The 20,075-nt window shown below is 38.5% G+C and overlaps 1 protein-coding gene across 5 annotated transcripts in view; it reads left to right on the top strand.

The window, feature by feature from the left end:
• Nucleotides 1-20,075, top strand: part of NCKAP5 (NCK associated protein 5) — a 941,115-nt gene that overhangs the window by 328,584 nt on the left and 592,456 nt on the right. For all 5 annotated transcript variants that reach the window (XM_087856956.1, XM_087856989.1, XM_087856931.1 and 2 more), the window contains one exon: nt 7,622-7,695. In XM_087856956.1, the coding sequence (XP_087713082.1) occupies nt 7,622-7,695 (74 nt within the window). The remainder of the gene's footprint in view (nt 1-7,621; nt 7,696-20,075) is intronic.

The following is a 20,075-nucleotide window of genomic DNA, read 5'->3' as shown; positions in this document are numbered from 1 at the left end:
CTTACTTTGGGGACTTTTGTTTAATTTTATATTTATATTTTTAGACATAAAGTCCATTTAAATTCCTTTGAATTTTTGTTTTATATTATAAATTCCTTGTGCATCACTCAGGTATAGAACTGTATACACACACACACACACACACACACATATATATATATATATATGCACATGTATACATATACGTATTTGGTATATATTCATCTCTCTGGTATTTAGTATGTATGTATATACATATATACACACACACCCTTAAGGAAGTTCGAGATATACATACACATGTTTTCAATTAAATTACGTGTTTTATTTTCTGAATTCATGAATACCCGAGAATATCTTTTTGCGGCTTTGTTCTAGAACAGCTACTTGATTGGTGATATTTATGGATTAAAACTCAAAGGTCTGTGTACCTTATTTCAGTGGACTTTGGGGGTGGCTGGAAGCTACGAAACAGCCTTTCTTAAATCTTTGGTAGGAAACCTGTTTGTTGGTTCGGATGCTTGCGGTCCCCCCTACATCTACTATTTTTCTTTGGCTCTTTTTCAGGTGGATATGTGGATAGTTGATGGAAAAACTCTACCTGGAATGTGATGTGATGAGCCCTTTTGATGTGCATATTCAAGTCTTTTTTTTTATTCTCCGTTCTGAAATAATTCTTTAATTATCTCTTTGATCATTATTTCCATTCCAAATCTTGTGAAATACTCAAGAGCCATCATTGTTAGACAAACCTACATTTTCTGACCCAATATCCATAGTGTCTCTCTTCTCACCTCTATCTCCGACTTCATTTACTTAGATTATGTCTGTCCTCCGCAGGACTATGTATGTGCTTTCATTGCCACTTCTACTTACGTATCTGAGGTGGGTTTTTTCACAAGGAAAATGAGTAGAATAGAATGTCGACCAAGTTAATTACTTCAAATAAAGTCTTTGTGGTGAGCGGCATGGGAAGTACATGCTGGGCAGAGCCATGCTTGGGAAACTGGCAGGTAAGCTGTGCTGCACACGGTGAACGTTAACACCAAGGATGATGGGGGAGACGTGTGTTTTTCCCTAGTTATAGCAGTTTCAGGCCTCACTAAGTGAAGCCTGCGAAAGAAATGGCAAAAGCATTAGTGAGTATTTAGGTACCTGGCCTAAATTGTTTCTAGATGAGAGACTCGAGAAGTAGACTCCATTTGTGTGACCGGTTTCTTGCCACTACACCAAAATACATTGCCTGCTCTTCGCTAAGGTACCAGTCCACGGTGGGGAGAGTCACCCCATAATAAAAATCAGTGGGGATCAACAGGTTTCAATTTTGCTTTTGCAGTTGATATTTCCTTGGAATTCTTAGCTCACCCAGGTCCCTTTTTATTTAATTTTCTTACTTCAGCTTATCCTGTTTTATAAAAATTAATTAAGCTGTCAGGGTGGCTGGGTGGCTCAGTCGGTTAAGTGTCAGTCTCTTGGTTTTGGCGTAGGTCACAATCTCAGGGTCATGAGATTGAGCCCCATGTGGGGCTCCTCACTCAGTGGGGAGTCTGCTTAAGATTCTATCCCTCTCTCCCTCTGCCCCGCCCCCACCCTTGCACTCATGCTCTATCTCTCTAAAATAAATAAAACTGTAAAAAAAAAATTAAATTTGTTATCTTTTCATCTCAGCCCCCCTTTTTTTCCCTTAAAACTTTCCGCACATGGTTCAGGGGGTCCATGCCTTTCTGGATACTGCTGAATATGTTCAGGTTTTTCTATAATGCTTTCATGTTTTGCTTAATCATTTTCAGAGTGACACCCTGTCTTCTGGCTGAGGGTGATGTTCTATATCTCTTGTCCTTTCATTCTTTGTCACGGAGTTTATATTGTATGTTTTCAATGTACTTATTCTGAGGTGGTCCATCCAGACCTGGTTTAGACAGTAGACAGTGTACATTCTACTTCCTGTCCATCTGCATTTATTTATTTATTTATTTATTTATTTATTTATTTATTTATTTACTTTTGAAGATTTATTTATTTGAGAGAGAGAGCTGGGGTGGGGAGGGGCAGAGGGAGAAGTAGAAGCAGGCTACCCGCAGAGCAGTGATCCCAACGTGGGGCTCAATCCCAGGACTCTGGGATCATGACCTGAGCTGAAGGCAGATGCTTAATCAACTGAGCCACCCAGGTGCCCCTCCATCTTCGTTTATAGAAAAATTTTGTCCCAGCTCTCCCAAATATCCGGTGTCTTTCAGGCAGTTTGGGGATCTCTGTCTTAGTGAGGTGGGTCTTGCCATGCCCTTTGTTTCTGCCTGTGCCTTTGATACTGGAGACCCTGTTTAATAACATCCAGTATGTGCTTTACACCGAACTCTTGCTGTAGGTGAAGTAGCCTCAACGTTGCACTTGATACGACTGTAGCTCACTGTAAACCACGGCGGCCCCACTGCCCCCCCCCAATCCGTTGTTTCCTTAGAGATAATCTCCAAGTGGATGGATAAAAGTGATTCCCAGTGGAATAGTCCTGTTTTATTCTTATAAAATGAGGGATTTCTTATTAGTTAACTAATTTCTCCAGTTCAGGGAACAGAAACGATAAGTGTGTGATGATACTGCCCAAGTTCTCTTAGTCAGGGTAAAGATTGATTCATTAAACAGAAAGTATATGTAAGCATCATATTTTTTTTCTCAATTCCTTTCAGTTAGCCGTGTGTGTGTGTGTGTGTGTGTGTGTGTGTGTGTGTGTGTGTGTTTGCACACATGTGTGCACCATTGGGGACAGATGAGCGGGGTATAGGAAATACCAAAGAATACTCAAGTAAAATATATCAGATTTTAGAAGGGAGAGTGCCATGGAGAAAAATAAAGCTCTAAAATGGGGAAATTCATAATCCTAGTTTCCCATTATTATATGGGTTAAGACCTCACAGTTATCACTATAGTTAGTGGGGTTTTTTTTAATTAAAGATTTTATTTATTTATTTGTCAGAGAGAGAGCGCACAAGCAGGGAGAGCAGCAGGCAGAGGGAGAAGCAGGTTCCGCTCTGAGCAAGGAGCCCAATGCAGGACTCAGTCCCAGGACCCTGGGATCATGAACTGAGACAAAGGCACAGGGCCACCCAGGCATCCTTATAGTTTTATGGAAAAATGGGTGGAGCTACTTTATTTATTTATTTAATTTTAATAGTAAATTTTATTACTGTTACCACTGTTGTTATTTTGTTAAGTGTTCTAGGCAAAAGGAATAGCATATACAAAGACAGTGGAGATGAAAAGGCCAGCAGGGTGGGTTTAGGAAGAACATACACAGAGTGGTTCTGGACTGGATTCATAACAGAATTCAAATCCTGGCTCTGCCCCTTCCTTGCTATATGACAGTGGAAAGTCTGTTACCTCACTTTCAACATGGGGATAATACTAGTATCTACCTTATGGGGATATTGAAGTTAAATGAGAACATACTGCGAAAGTTCTTATTAACACAATGCCTGACACAATGAAGTTTTGTGTAAGTTTTAGTTAAGATAAAAATAATAGGTCAGAAAGCCTTTATATGAGTTGATATTTCCTGGTGACAACTGCTATCTTCTGAACAAGATTTGACTTCTTCATTTCACCTTAGCAACAACACACTCTAGTATTCACGCAGGTAATGGTTTCCCAGCTTGACCCAGGGATTTCCTTCCCAGAGACCATGGAGCACTCCCACCTAACTTGTCTCAGTACCGTGCAGCAGTTAGAGAGCAGAAATCCTGATATTATTCTTATATATATATATTGTGTTTGTTTTAAAATTTCATTTTTAAAAATTTCATTTTAAGTTTTTTTCATTTAAAAAATTTAAAATTTTAATTTCAGTATAGTTAACATACAGTGTTATATTAGTTTCAGGTATACAATATAGTGATTCAACAATTCTATACATTACTTAGTGCTCATCACAGTAAGTGTGCTCTTAATCCCCATCACATATTTTACCCATCCCCCCCACCCACCTCCCCTCTGGTAATCATCAGTGTGTTCTCTATACTTAAGAGTTTTCTGATTTGTCTCTTTTTCTTTTTTAATTTGTTTTGTTTCTTAAATTTCAGATATGAATGAAATCATATGGCATTTGTATTTCTATCATTGACTTATTTTGCTTAGCATTGTACCCTTTAGATCCATTCATGTTGTTGCAAATGGCAAGATTTCATTCTTTTTTAATTGCTGAGTAATATATCATTGTGTGTGTATATACATATATATATATACATATATATATATGTGTGTGTGTGTGTGTGTATATGTATATATATACATATGGCTGCTTCCATAACTGGGTTATTATAAATAATGCTGCAACACAGGGGTGCATATATCTTTTCAAAATAATGTTTTCATTTTCTTTGGGCAAATACCCAGTGGTGTGATTACTGGATTTTTAGTTTTTTTTTTTTTTTAAGATTTTATTTATTTATTTGACAGACAGAGAGACAGCCAGCGAGAGAGGGAACACAAGCAGGGGGAGTGGGAGAGGAAGAAGCAGGCTCCCAGCAGAGGAGCCTGATGTGGGACTCGATCCTAGACGCCGGGATCACACCCCGAGCCAAAGGCAGACGCTTAACGACTGCGCCACCCAGGCGCCCCTGGATTTTTAATTTTTTGAAGACCCTCCATACTGTTTTCCACAGTGGCTGCACAGTTTGCATTCCCACCAACAGTGCAAGTGGGTTCTTTTTTCCACATCCTCACCAACACTTGTTTCTTGTGTTGTTGATTTTAGCCATTGTGACTGGTGTGAGGTGGTATCTTATTGTGGTTTTGATTTACATTTCCCTGAGGATGAGTGATGCTGGCATCCTCTCATGTGTCTACTGGCCATCTGGATGTGGGTGAAGTTACTTTAAATAGAAGCAGCCAGTATTGTTACTTGAAAGAGCTTACAAATCCTAATTCAGTGACACCTACATTTAACGGCTAAAAATCTGTTTTGTTACTATTCATCTCTAACTTCCTATTCTAATATTCAGCAGCTATAATCAAAGAAGCATATACTTACAAATCTCGCTATTGGGTAAGATTAGAGAAAATGGGTATTACCTTCACATTGTGAAGTGGTTTGCCTGTGAGAAGAGATGAGTGACACTATGACAAAGGCTATGCTTACTGCTTGGCAGACACTATAATACATGCTTGCTTAAACTATTAAATTCTTGTAATACCTCTGCAAATTGACTATTAATTCTCTCTCTGAAGATAAAGGAAATCAGGCTTAGAGAGATTAAACCATTTTACCTAGGGAACAGAGCTCCTAAGTATCGCAACCAGGATTTGAACCTAAATCTTGATCCAAAGATCCTATCTATAGTCATCACACTTTTCAGCTTCATCCTCTGGCTTGAGCTAAGAAGAGTGAACAAAATAACAAATCCATTGGTTTTAGTCCAAACCCTTTTGCAGAGCCTGTTCATGATTTGGCCCTGCTTAGCTCACCCACTGTATTTTAGACTCCATGGCCCAGTCTCTCTGCTCCCAAACCCACTGGCTTCTTTTGTGTTCTTCAAGCACCACATATTGGGGTCTTTGCAGATGCTGTTTCCTTTCCCTCATCCCTCTTCTCTCCAAATGCTTACCTCCTTCTTCTCTTCCAGGTCTTAACTTAATATCATTTGCCTGGCATCTCCATTCAGCCACCTTATGTAAGGGAGGTGCCCTCTTCCTCCTTTAGATTCTCTCATCCCTGGTGTGTTTCCTTCATAGCATATGAGCGCTCAGGAATCGATGTGTTCACTTGCTATGTCTACCTCTGCAGCCTAGGAGCTCGTTGAGAGCAGGAACTTTCGCCCTCTTGGTTATTACTCTGTGAAGCCAATCTAGAATAGCCTTTGGAGTATCATACATTTTGAAAAACAATTGAATAAAGAATGAATGAATGACTTTGAGATTTACGTATGTGTTTCTAATTGGAAACTGTTTAAAAAATGTGGATGGATGTATTTGAAAAGTAATGTCTTTGATAACTTCGAGTGTTCTAAATCTTCTTTAAATCTTGATCAGGATACTTAATACTATAAATACAAACTATTATAGCTTCCTGCACCAACAGATTTCTGCTTTGGTTTTGATATGCCTAATGAGCTTGTTTAAATAATTAACCTGAAAAAATAATATTACTTACTAAGAATAAAACTCTTTAGCTAATTATCTGCCACAAAGTTGAACTGTTAGAGAATAGCAGTTTTAGCTAGCTAAAGATGTGGTGTGCTGTCTCGCCTAACTGAAATATTGTAGAAAGTAAAAAGGCTAAATAGGTAGATCCAGGTCCAGAAACTCGGGAAAGGGCTTTTTCCATAATATCAGGTCAATTCTTACTGTGTAGTTTCCACCCTCCCCCATTATAAGACATATTCTTATAAGAACATTAGATTATATAGAGCACTTAATCAAAACAAATCTATTTCAGAAAGAATTAGTATTAATCAAAGTTCTCAGTTTACCTCAGATCCAAAAGAAACAGAGCAGTGACTTTCATGTCACAGAAATCATTGTACACTAGTCCATCTAAGGCAGATGGACTATAGACACAGAGGATTGCATGCTAGATATTCAAATAGAAAGTACAAGAAGTATCAGATTCAGGAGGAAATCAGTCACCAAAAATTTTACACATTGTATTTTGCTCCATAGTTAGCAACTGAAACGATTGCATATGAACCTCATACTCAGGAATCACTAACTGAAAAAAAATCATATTTAATAACCTATGGACTTCTACAGATCTATGTTACAGAGGAATTCCTTATGTTTCAGAAATGTTTCTTAAAAATGCAGTTTGATTGACCAAAATTTACACATTTAAAAAAAACATACCTTGCTTTCATATCTTCCTAGAAGCCAGATTCTTTTTCTAAGAGACAGAAAAAAAACAAACAAACAAAAAAAAAAAACACCACCACCAACAAAAAAACCCAAAACCCCCAAAACCCCAAAGCAAACTAGACTATGTTTCATCCATGTAAACAATATGCCCAGTGAATATATCAAACATTCTATGTAGTTTAAAAGTAGTATTTTTACTAGTAAGTAATTATTCTAAGACCAGTGTAATCAAGACCTGTCTTGTCTACTTTATTCTTATTTTTTTAAGGTCAACAGCAATATTGTCTTATTTATTTATTTTGAGAGAGAGAGAGAGAGGAGCTCACAAGCATGAGGGGGTGCTGGCAGAGGGAGACAGAATCCTCAAGGAGCCTCCCTGCTGAGCACAGAGCCCTACATGATCCCAGAACCCTAAGATCATGACCTGAGCCAAAATCAAGAGTCAGCCACTTACCAACTGAACCACCCAGGTGCCCTTGGCTTGCTTATTTTTATATGGTAGAATATATGGACCACAATGTAGATAACTAGGAAATTTAGCTTTCTTCTGTGAATAAGAGAGTTTTTATGCCGACTCCATAGAACTCCAGTTCTCTGTTTATAGGATGATACAAGAATATGGAGAAAATATTTATCTCCAAGGAACTCTGCATATAAGTTACAGATGCATTGACTCCTAGAACTGAGAGGGACCAGGGATTATCTTGTCAAAAATCTTTCCTATAAAGATAAAGACAGTCCAAATTCTGGTGACTATTACAATGAGGCTTTATTTGTCTTTGTGTGTCTGCATGTGCAGGAATACATGGACTCCAATAAATACATTGAGCATCTTCTAACTCAGCTCGAGGAACAACACAGAAGTCTATGGAGGTGAGTGAAATCCATGCCTTTTTTTTAAATTTTGTATTATGTTATATTAGTCACCATACAGTACATCCTTAGTTTTTGATGTAGTGTTCCATGATTCATTGTTTGCGTGTAACACCCAGTAACTCAGAGCAGCCTTGATAGTTTTCGTGTTGATCACAGAGGCAGGACGTTGGCAAACTGTCTCTTCTTACATTTGGTGTCGAAAGCACCTTTGGAAGCAAAGTCACCAGAAACTCCTTAGAGAATCATATTCTTTAATGAAAGTAAAGCAACAGTGTGAGAAGTTGTCCTCAAGTCAAGGAGCTGCTCAGAGCTGGGAGGGTGGTGGAAATCATGACACTTTGTCAAGGTCAAGAAATTAATTCATCCAAGGCCACATAACAAACGTATGTTGTGGAAACTAGAATCCAAATTTCTCTGACCCTTGCCTGCTTCAAGATTAAGTTTTTTTGTAATTGAAAAGTTGAATACAGCTGCTTAAAATGTCTGCATCTCTTCATATTAAAGGAGAATATTTTAAGAAGGCCGTTCTGTAGGCCTTTCACGTTTGGTTTTTCGTTCTATGTGGTAGGTTCTGATGCTTGATAAAGGAAGGTATGGGAGAACATTGGTGCAGGTAAATTGGAAAAAGAAGTTAATATCATGAAAGGCATATTCACAAGTTTCTTGTTCCCTGGGGCCTCTTGGGAATTGAGGCTGATCTAAACGATTGTGTTGTTATTTTCTAGATCTCTAGGGTCCATGTAATCATGCTCTGCATAGGTGCTCCTATGGGATCTGCTATTCCTTTTCCTAAATTACTATAGCTCATGTTATCTGGAATAAATATGCTAGGTTTTAATTACATGATGGCTCACATTGTACCAGAATTGTTTAATGTAATTAGCTTTGTCTCCCAAGGGCCAGGAAGCCCCTGAAGTCCTTTATTTCTTATCTCTTGGCAGCAAGGAGAAGAATGCTCTCTCTGTACACAGAGATGGTGGGTAAAGATTTGCTAACACTGTGGCTTTCTTGCCCAGCCTCATCCCAATGTATCACCATTGGTCTCTGTACCAGGCTATGCTGCCCCTTCTTCATCTTATAACAAATCCTAATAACCTTGAAATTTGTCTTCTCTGGGGGATTGTAATTCTTAGCCAAAGTGCCTAATAATTTCATTTGTTCTGTCCTTTATATTAGTTTCCCTGCTAAAGAATAGATCTGTGCTTATAGCAATAGACCCTCTATTTCTCTTCATGGAAAACGTAGGATACAACAAAAGTATATAATTTTTAAGTCTGCTTGATGCTAACAGACACATAAGTTAATTTTATATGCCTCTATGTGATACTGTTAGATGTGTTTTTGAGAGCTATAAATGGTGTTGGTAAAGTTTTCTTTTGTTAACCAGTGTATTGTATTTAAAAAGCCAGCAACAATGTGTTTACAGTTATGTATCTTTCAGATTAAACTTCCCATAGATCTCCTCCAAGGTGAAAAAGGTTATTTAAATGAATTATAACGTTTACTTCCAACTATTTATATAAGATATTTGGTTTTCCCTATCTTTTAAAAGGAAAAATATACACAAAAAAATGATGAATCCCATCTGATGAAGGAAATTAGAGTTTAATTTGGTCAGTAAGTGTGTCTTATATACATCACTGGGGAGGAGTAGTGTTTTGTGGGTCTTCGAACCAAAAAACCCTGCATGAAAAATGATGTTTTCCTCCTTTGATAAGGTAGCTAATAAAAATCTTTTGGTCTTCTTGGATAGGATTAAATGAAAATCCAATTTCAGGCATAAACTTAACCTAACACAAAGTAAGAGCTCAGAATTTTGCATGCTATCACTGCTATTTTCCTTCAGAAATAGAATTATTGCTGCCGAAGAAGCAAAGCCTTATACATACTGGCAAAGGATCTAATAAAAAAGCTTCATTTGAATAACAATAAAGGGCAATAATGACATTTGAATAGTCAGAATAACTACCAGGGAGAAGATGGAAATGGGTGGTATTGAAAAGAAAATGAAAACCAATAATAGCAGATTTATATACTATTTATTGAATCATGAAATTATTCTTGATTATATTTTATAAACAGATCTTGACTGACTTGAAGTGGTAGGCTTTCCGATGGTTAGTACGATATCATAACGGCAATTCTAGCCAAATTGTTTTTGAGTGAAGGCTATGCCAGTGAGCATACTATGAGCAGTGCGGGGAGATTCTTTCCCATCATGATTAAATTTTTAAAATACTTTCTTGAGTTAGGGTACAATCTATGATGTGCAGAAGATCAGAGGAATAGCATGTCACGTATTCAAGCACAATTGGATTGTCTGAAGTTAAACAAATGTCCCCGTAAGTCAGTATATGTTTTTCCGATTTGTACTTATGCCTTTGATTTGTAGCTGCTACAATTTTCATGGAGTGGGCTATTATCATTGCTGCTGATCCTAACTGACGGCCTTCCATCTATATTTCAACCTACATATGACTGAGATAAATCCTGAATATTTAGATGTCCTAACAATAATTGTATTCAGCATAAATTTATGGCCACAATGTCTGAGGACTGATCCAAAGCTTGATAGACACATGGCATACTATTGCTACTTGCTTGATGATGAAAGAATGGGACCAATTCAAGATTTGTTACAAGACTGGATACAAAAAAATAAGTCTTTCCTTATTTTCATGGAGGCGGCTACTAGTCTTTAATAGGTTGTAGTTGTTTCTTATAGCATAAACATCTGCTGTGACACAAATATATTATCCTAATTATACTCTCAAAATAACTGGTTATTTTGGTGCCCTGTTTAGTATTCTACCAAAACAGACCTATCATCTTTCTCTGGTTTTCAAATTGCAAAGGAATTTGAAGATCAAATATAGCTGTCTAGCAATGAGCAGTCATTTAGCTCAAAAAAGACTTTTTGACACCAACAGAAAACTCTCGCATGGGTTCATCTGAGTGGGTAGAGGCAGAGTCTAAAACCAAGTGTAGGGCTTGAGCGTAAGTCTGGGTGGGCCTGCTTTGCTCTGTATCTCCCTGCTTGATGAAGAAGAACGAACAGCCCAGTGGCAACTAGTTTACTAGTAGATGTTGAAATGGGAGGTAAATTTCTGTATGTTCATTTGTTTTAATGTGGAAAGTTAAGAGTAGGAGGAAACAGCTCTTTTACACCTAATGCTTTTTATATCATCTGCTACCATTTCTGATTTGGCTAAATATAGCCGACTGACGAGAAATCGTAAGAAAACAACTGCTGAAAAAAATCCTTCTTCTAATGTTTGACAGAAATCTTTATCCATTCGCAGCTTCAGATTAAGAGTTTAGAACAAACACAAACAGTTGGAAGATACAAATTGAATTCATGAATATTTATGGTGTTAATGACTCTTTCATGTTACATGTGAAATTAAGTGTGAGAAATGGAAGCAGCATAAGACTATAGAAATGGAAAGAGGAGTGTAAGTTTTGGAGCTTGACTCTTGGTCTGGCCTCCCCAAACTGCCTACGGGGATATCATCTCTGGAATGGGTTTCCTTTTCTGTAAAAAGAAGCTATCAGTAGGGGCGCCTGGGTGGCGCAGTCGTTGGGCGTCTGCCTTCGGCTCAGGGCGTGATCCTGGCGTTCCGGATTGAGTCCCACATCGGGCTCCTCTGCTGGGAGCCTGCTTCTTCCTCTCCCACTCCCCTGCTGTGTTCCCTCTCTCACTGGCTGTCTCTCCGTCACATAAATAAATAAAATCTTAAAAAAGAAGAAGAAGAAGAAGAAGCTATCAGTAAAGCTAGTATTTAAGATTACTGAACACTGAGTTTATTTGAAACCCATGATAGTTAAAATAATGCATTTCTATAACATGAATAAATACATGTTTAATCTTATTTTCCTCTAATTATGTGGCTGGATCATTTTGTAGTATTTAATACATATATCATAGAAAGCTTCCAAGGACATAAATAGAAACCAGTAAAATAGCAGAAATACCTAACGGCTTGCTAATAATTCAACCAGACAATATCAAAGTGTTCACTTCATATTTTCGTAGCTTGAATTGAAGACAGTGTTATCGATAGGCTGTATATAAAGAATAAGGTCTGCATGGCCAAAATTAAATGACAACATCTGGTGAATACAAAGTGCCCAACTACCAGCCTACAGATCTCAGATTAGAGTCCCATTTGAAGAAGCTGTATGTAGGCGAGGGATTCTCAGTCAAGGCACTATTGACATTTGGGGCCAGACCATTCTTTACCTTGGGGGTGGGAATAAGGTTGTCCTGTGCATTATAAGTTGTCTAACACCATCTCTTGCCTCTACCCACCAGTCATACCAGTACCAACCCCCCTGTTGGGACAACCAAAAATGTCTACCATGTTCCCCAGAGGTCAGAATCCTCTCTCCTCCCTGCTGAGGACCAGTGATCTAAATGATCCATGAGCATTTTCTTAAGCACATTCCAAGAAAAATGCATACCCTGGGTAGCTGTTACAGATTTTTTTTTAATGAGTTACTCTGTGGTCAAATTCGAGATATACTAGGTAAACCCAAGTTTTAAAATGTTTGAATTCTAGAACTTCACAGAGCCATTTAAATGGCTAACATGCGCTATGAATATCAAATATGAGATATAAAATAGAACTTTGACTTCTTAAAAAAAAATCCTGTCTTTCTTGCAGCATCTATTCTGACTAAAGTTCCAAGGAACATATTTTGGGAAATAGTTGTCTATCCAGTTCAATAATGAAATATACAAAAACATGGTTGTAACTATTTCTTCCCTCTTCCTTTACTTCACTGGTACTGGGATGGGTACTATAATTAAAGATCAACTAATAGTGTGAGGAGTCCAGGTTGTTAGTAAAAGGGGAACGTATATATAGGAAAAGACAATTTCTAGTTCATCACCATTTTCCTGAGGGGCAGCCCAAGCCTCAATACCCAATTCCAAGAATCTGAACCACTATTGATTACAAGCTATGTTGGCCCTAATAAAGCATTTAACTTCTTCCTTGAGCTTCCTTAAGCGGAAAAGTGATGGTTTCCTACATCATCAAGGGGAGTAAGATACCTAATTAAAAACCCTGTATAGACCTTGGTTGACATAGAAGTCCCTAAGGCCTACCCTTTCCAACAATAAAATTATAATTTTAGTGTATGCAAACTTCAAAAAAAATTTATTGAATATAGTTGACATACAATATTACTAGTCTCAGGTATACAGCATAGTGATTCAATAAATCTATAGATTGCAAAATGCTCCCCACCATCAGTATACTCACCACTCGTTGCCATACAACATTATTACAATGTTAATGACTGTAATCCCTATGCAGTATTTACATACCATGACTTATTTATTTTATAAATGAAGTTTGTTCCTCTTGATCCCTTTAACCTTTTCACCCATCTCCCATCCCCATTGACAACCACCATTTTGTTCTTTTAGGAGTCTGTTTCTGTTTTGTTTGTTTCATTCTTAGATTCTACACGTAAGTAAAATCATATGGTATTCGTTTTTTTTTTTTTTTTTTTCTGAGTTCTCAGCACAATACCCTCTAGGTCCACCCATGTTGGAGCAAATGGCAAGATTTCATTATTTTTTGTGGCTGAGTAATATTTCCGAGTGTATCTGGGTGTATGTGTGTGTATGTGTCTGTGTAAAATCATATATTATTTATCAGTGGGCACTTAGGTTGCTTCCATATCTCGACTATTGTAATAAATGTCGCAATAAACATAGGGGTGCATGTATCTTTTTGAATTAGTGTTTTTGTTTTCTTTGGGTAAATGAAATTCTACCACCCAGTACTAGAATTACTGGATCATATGGTATTTCTATTTTTAATATTTTCAGGAACCTCTATACTGTTTTCCACAGTGTTTGCATCAATTTATGTTACTGCCAACAGTTCACAATGGTTCCCTTTTTTCTACATTCTCACCAAAACTTGGTATTTCCTTTTGATTTCAGCTATTCTGACAGGTATGAGGTGATATTATGGTTTTGATTTGCATTTCCCTGATGATGAGTGATGTTGAGCATCTTCTCATGTGTCGTTAGGCCATCTGGATGTCTTCTTTGGAAAAATGTCCTTTTAGGTTATCTGCCCATTTTTAATCAAATTATTTGGGGGTTTCTTGGTGTTGAGTTGTATATGTTTTTTAAAATATATTTTGAATATTAACCCAGTATCAGATATATCATTTGAAAATATCTATGCAGTAAGTCATTCTTTATTTTATAGATGGTTTCCTTTGCTATACAACAGCTTTTTACCTTGGTGGATTCCCTGTAGTTTATTTTTCTTTTGTCCCCCTTGCACAAGGAGACATAACCATAAAAATGTTGCTAAGGATGGTGTCCAAGAGATTACTGCCTATGTTTTCTTAGAAGAGTTTTATGGCTTCAGGTCTCAGATTTAGGTCCTTAAACCATTTTGAGTTTATTTTTGTGTATGCTATAAGAAAATGGTTCAGTTTCATTTGTTTTGCATGTAACTGTCTAGTTTTTCCAACATCATTTATTGAAGAGATTGTATATCTTTGCTTCCTTTGTCATAGATTAATTGATCATGAATACATGGGTTTACCTCTGAGATCTCTATTCTCTTCCATTGATCTGTGTGTCTGTTTCTGTGCCAGTACCATATTTTTTTGATTGCTACAAGTCTGGAGTGTATCTTGAAATCTGCGAGTGTGCTACCTCCAGCTTTGTTCTTTCTGAAGATTGCTTTGGCGATTGGGGTCTTTTGTGCTTCCAAAATTCTTTAAAATAGACTTTGACTTTTGCTTTCTGACTTATCTGTGATTCTTATTCTAAGGAAAGAGGTAAGAGGAAAAATGGACAAAAATATTTTCTTCCCATGATTCAAAATGCTACTTATCTAAGAGTGAACGCTGAAGTGAAATGATCCACCTTTCAAATGCTCATTCATGTTTTCCCTAATTTCAATATATTTACACATGGTGGGGAGGTAATTGGCACAACTTGCCTAAAATTCATTTCAGCTCTAATCTCAGTTTCTATAAAATGTGAGTGATATTAAAACTGCTTACTGAGAGGCTGCATGCTCTTACTCTATCTATCTCTGGGAAAAGAAAAGTCTTTCTTCCTGCGTTATCTAGAAATCGTCTTAGAGTTGCAAAATAGAATTAAGAAGCAGAAGCACATATGCCCTGAGAAAAGTCAAGCCCGGAGCTCCTGGAGATTTACCCTCTATGTAACTTGGATTTTAGAATCAAATTATCCAGGCATCTTAAGAATTAGCACATCTCTACCCTCATGGGGTTAATTTATGTAGACTAAGGAGATGCCGGAGTATTAAACAGGTTGCCTTTGCTGTAATCATAGACTTCCACTGGGAGATCTTAATTGGCAACAAGTAAAACTGCTCTGCATGAATTCTTAATGGTGGACACCAAATAAAATAAGAACTGTGATTTGTTTTCTAAATCCCTTCAGGAGAAAAAGAGGCTATCTCTGGGGAATAGAATGTGTGGCAAACAGAGAGAGCTCAGTGCTCTGTAATAGCAATAAAAGCTCTGAAAGCAAACCTCATGCTATGCCAACTCAATAAGAACACATGGTCTCGCAGCTCTGCACCTCTGTCTCACTCTGCCGGGGTCAAAGGAGACCGGGGCTAGCACACTTTACATTAGCTTCCCCTCCTCTCAACCCTTGGGCTGGATTTCTAAATCATAGCTGGATTCTAGGGCAAGTATAAGCACAAGGGCCACCCTGGAAACCCATCAATGTCACTTCTCAATTACCCACCAGGGGATGTTTGAGAGATGCAGACGGTCTCAAACCCCTGCTGAGATAAGAGTATTGCCTCTAAGTCATGCCCTCTGCCCAGCATAAGGGAGAATAAATCAGAGCTCTGCAAACTGGGTACTGCCACATGCTTCAGCAGTTAGGTCATCCCTGGACAGTGTGCAGGGGGGCTGGTGGGCTGAGCTGTACCCCAAAGGATGCTTACTATAGCCTGATGCTGCTGCTTTAGAGGAGTGAGGAGGCGTTTAGGCCTCTTAAAGCTCTGGATCCCTGGGTCAAGTGGCATTCTTGTCTTTAAGGTGACTTTTGTTCAGTAGCAGAAGGGACTTATAGAACTAAGCCCAGAAATTTATCTGGATTGACAGAATTGGAAGATCACTCAGGTTCGTAATTGACCTTGTACCTGAGGGTTCATCCACATTATAGCTTATGTAGGTGACCTGTATGTGTTCTGCATGTCTAACTACTTAGGGAGTTGCCTGGTATTTGAACTCAGGTCTCCTGGGGGCTAGGAGGCACCAAAAATGCCAGAGTAAAACTCTACATTCACAAATCAGTTACATAACAACCCCCCCACCTTTTTAAATCAAATTTGTCCACTCTTTAAATTAAAGGACTATGCTAATCCAGCAGAGAAGGTATATTTAGGTCCTAACCTAATAAATATTTTAAATAGACTCTTTACAACCCTATGGGTCTCATCCCCTTCTCTTCACTCCAAATTGCGTTTGAAAGAAAATTCACATATACTTCTCAAGATCATTCAATGCGGCTGGCTGGAGGAATCTGTAAAACAGGTTTTAGGAGACTGTCCTTCAGAAATCCGGAGGCTTCCCTGAGGAGGGCATATTTGATCTGACTCTCGGGAGGAGCAGATCTGAAGGCGTGAGGGCAAAGGAAGGATCAGTTATTGAATCGATGTAATTTGATCTGCCTTTAAGTCTTTTGAATATAACTGTATATAAGACGATGAGAAATTCAGGTCGGGAACTTTTTATAGTTAATAAAGCACAGTATAGATGAAGGCATTAGATGAACCTACAAAGACATAAAATTGCCCTCTAAGATACCTGGGGAAACAGCCCCACCTTAGAGATGGATTTATTGCTGCCCTGGGAAGCTTGAGTTGAATCATGTTGTACAAGTGGGTCCACGGATGCTTTGAAAATAATTCTACTTCTCATTTAAACAGGTTCATGTCCTCCAAGAAACACTCTCAAAATCCCCCCAAGTTTTAATGTCAGTCAGATTTGGGGGTCACCCAGAGACATTTGCCCCTATTTAATCTGAAGACATTTGGCTTCAAAGACATTTGTTATTTTTAGGTCCATGCTTATCTTAATAGGACGGCCAGGAACCTAATGTGATTTATTTATCTGAAATTAAAATAAAGAGCCTCAAGCGAGAGACGTTTTGTAGATTTATTTAGAGTAATAAAGATCTCAAATATTCCCTACTAAGTTGAAAGAAGAAAAACTCCAGCAGGCAACAATATAAATGACCCATTCGATACAAATGCATGTGTTGAGGCTGAAATACACCCACAGTAAGAAATGATGAAGTGCCTTTTTCTGTGGAAGGAAGGATGAAATGGGTAATTTACCCTGCCCTTCTATTTAATTTTAGCTTTAATGGGAAAAAAAATCACTAACTTGTTAGTGTTTGAACATACTTGTGGGGTTGTTTTTTTTTTTTTAAGAAATTGATTATTAGGATTTAACTCTATGTATTCCTATATGGGCAGCTCTGGAGTTGAAAGGAGTAATTTTTTATCTTTTTTTTTTCTTTTTTTTTTTATTTGCTTACCCCCCCCATTCTTTTTTGCTTTCTGTATTTATTTATTTATTTATTTATTTATTTATTTATTTATTTAAGATTTTTTCATTTGAGAGGGAAAGAGAGAGAGAGAGGAAGCGCAGAAGGTGAAGGCAGAGGGAGAGAGAGAATCTCCAGCAGACTCCATGCTGAGCACGGAGCCCTATGCGGGGCTCGATCTCAGGAACCCGAGATCATGACCTGAGCTGAAATCAAAAGTTGACCCCTTAACCAACTGAGCCATGCAGGCGCCCCTTGACCTTCTGTGTTTAGAGGCCTGGCAGCAAGCAGGAAGTTCTACTACCCCACCTCCACCCTGCAATTCTGGGGAGAGCTATCTGGGCCTCTTTGAAAAGAGGAAATACAAACTGTATTTTTTTTTTTTCTTTCTCTCAGAGGCTTTAACTGTAGCACGTTGAATACTTTTGAATTACAAATTAGACCTCATAAATAATCCAACAAAGAGCTGAGGATGGAAATGCACCCTGGAATCAAAGAATCGGGAATAGGTTGAAATTGTAAAGTAGTTGGTAGAGGCATACTCTAGGTATTTCAGGGCAGAGAGAACTTCTAAGATGTGAACATCTGTTGCACAGTTGGTCAAGGTTGGCCACCTCTGGCTAGTTTCATGGCCCAGGAGCCCTCAGGAGATTGCTTAACGGGAACCTGACTGACTTGAAGCTCTGGAGTTCACTCTTTACTGAACACTCACTGATTAAGTATCATACATGTACTCTCTGTGGAGATAATCCTAGATTTTCACCAGCTGTCACCACATACCTGAGAGAGAAAGACCACTTCAGCACTCAACTCTGCATTACTCCATTAACCCAATTTTACTAGTAGGGCAGATCTCTCACTTACACCCTAGGGATGCTCTGGTTTTTATTCCCGCCCAGTCCAATTAAGGAGGACAAGGCTTCAGCAGAATGTTCTAGACATGGAACAGTGGCTCTGTTCTCACCCTCAATGACCACTATACTGGTTCCACTCAGGGAGTTCTCGTTCACACATGCTTGTTATATAATTTTCTCATGTGGGCCACTCATATTCCTTGGGTCTGTGACCTGTAGAACCAGGGGTCCTCTTCCTCCTGTCTTTCCTAGCACTTAACTTAAGACCTAAAACTTCAAACAGGAAGCTTCATTTACCTCAATACCAAAGTGACAATTGGAAAGAAGTATTTTAGCCAACTCTGTAACTTAGTGACTTGACACATTATCGATGCTCAAATCACTTTTCTAGCTGTGGAAGGGATTAATGACGATTCAGGAAATTACTGAAGGCTTATGTGTTCATTAGGGATGAGCTCAGCTCTGTTTATAAGTCCAGGCAAGAAAAAAAGTCAAGAAGTCTAGAAAAAAGTCATCTGTCTCTATGGTGTACAAATGCTAAAGGGGACACACAATTTAAAGACATTTACTCTGAGAAAGTTAAAGGTGGGGACACGTAATAAAGATGGGCATGTGTTGTTAGTGACAGATATTGGGAAGAGCGCTTGCTTCACTAGACATTTATTTTATGCTTCTTTCAAGATGCAATTGTACGGCAAGAAGTTTTAACATATGTCATGTCTGCATGATGGGTGCACAGCCTGGGAAGGGCTCTAAATTGGTATTTTGGCCCCCAATTTTACTCCCTTTAGCTACCAACCGCATCTTGAGCTGCAAATAACCTTATCAATAGAAGCAATGAAGGAATATTTTGTCATTTTGAAAGAAAAGAATTAAGAGACCATGATGGGTTAAAAAAAAATCCATGATAAAAATCAACGCTTGAGGGGGCACCTGGGTGGCACAGCGGTTAAGCATCTGCCTTCGGCTCAGGGCGTGATCCCGGCGTTCTGGGATCGAGCCCCACATCAGGCTCCTCTGCGATGAGCCTGCTTCTTCCTCTCCCACTCCCCCTGCTTGTGTTCCCTCTCTTGCTGGCTCTCTCTCTCTCCCCGTCAAATAAATAAATAAATAAATAAAATCTTAAAAAAAAAAATCAACACTTGAAATAACAAGCTTTTATTTCTTTTCCGCCTCGTGTAAAATGAGCTACAGAAAAATGTTAGATGCATCGAATCACTTTGAAAAACAGAATCAGGGCTTGATCTGGAAGGCTAGAAATGGGGTGTTTGCAGAGAGGGTTGTAAGCATTTCGTTAAGATAGACACAGAAGTCAGAGTGGAGTTCAGCATAAATAAGAGTGACATAGGCCGCCTAATGGAGGGTGAATTTGCAAAGGATTCAGGGCAGAGAAAACAGTGGGGGGGAATAAGGGAAGGTGGCAAAAGAGAACAACCAACAACTAAAAGGAAATGGCCATTTTCTTAGCTAAGTGCTTTAGATAATGTAATTACAAATAAGGGATGCTCTGTTCTAGAATACGACTGATGTCTACTCTCGCTGTGGATGGCATTTGGTGGCTCAGCAGTCCAATCAGGGTCTCTGTTCAGATGGTTGGCTGACTGTGCTGGACTGTTAGGAAGCTTGTAAAATACATCCCTGGTTCATTGCTTGCAGTGCATAGTTCAGGTCCTGATGCTGCCACTTGCTGTGTGGTCCTGGGACAGTCATTTAGGCATTTGGGAGCTGGGTTTCCCATTGATATGAGAAAAGGGTAAAATAAGTGATTTCAGCAGGCCTTTCTTGAGAGTTCACAATCTGTAATTCTTACCAATTACCTTACAAGCCAACCGAAGGGCTAGGAGATGAGGTTGGGAAAGAAGCAATAGATACATAGGATTGCTGAGGCCAAAGTGACTGTTTCCCTTCCTGAATGAAGGCAGCAAATGATTTTTATGGACCTC

This window comes from Ursus americanus, chromosome 1 (assembly GCF_024610735.1).
Source record: "Ursus americanus isolate L20-20 chromosome 1, mUrsAme1.1.p, whole genome shotgun sequence".
NCBI classification, from domain to species: domain Eukaryota; kingdom Metazoa; phylum Chordata; class Mammalia; order Carnivora; family Ursidae; genus Ursus; species Ursus americanus.
The sequence above is the reverse complement of the archived record's forward strand: the minus strand, read 5'-3'. Positions and strand labels throughout refer to the sequence as shown.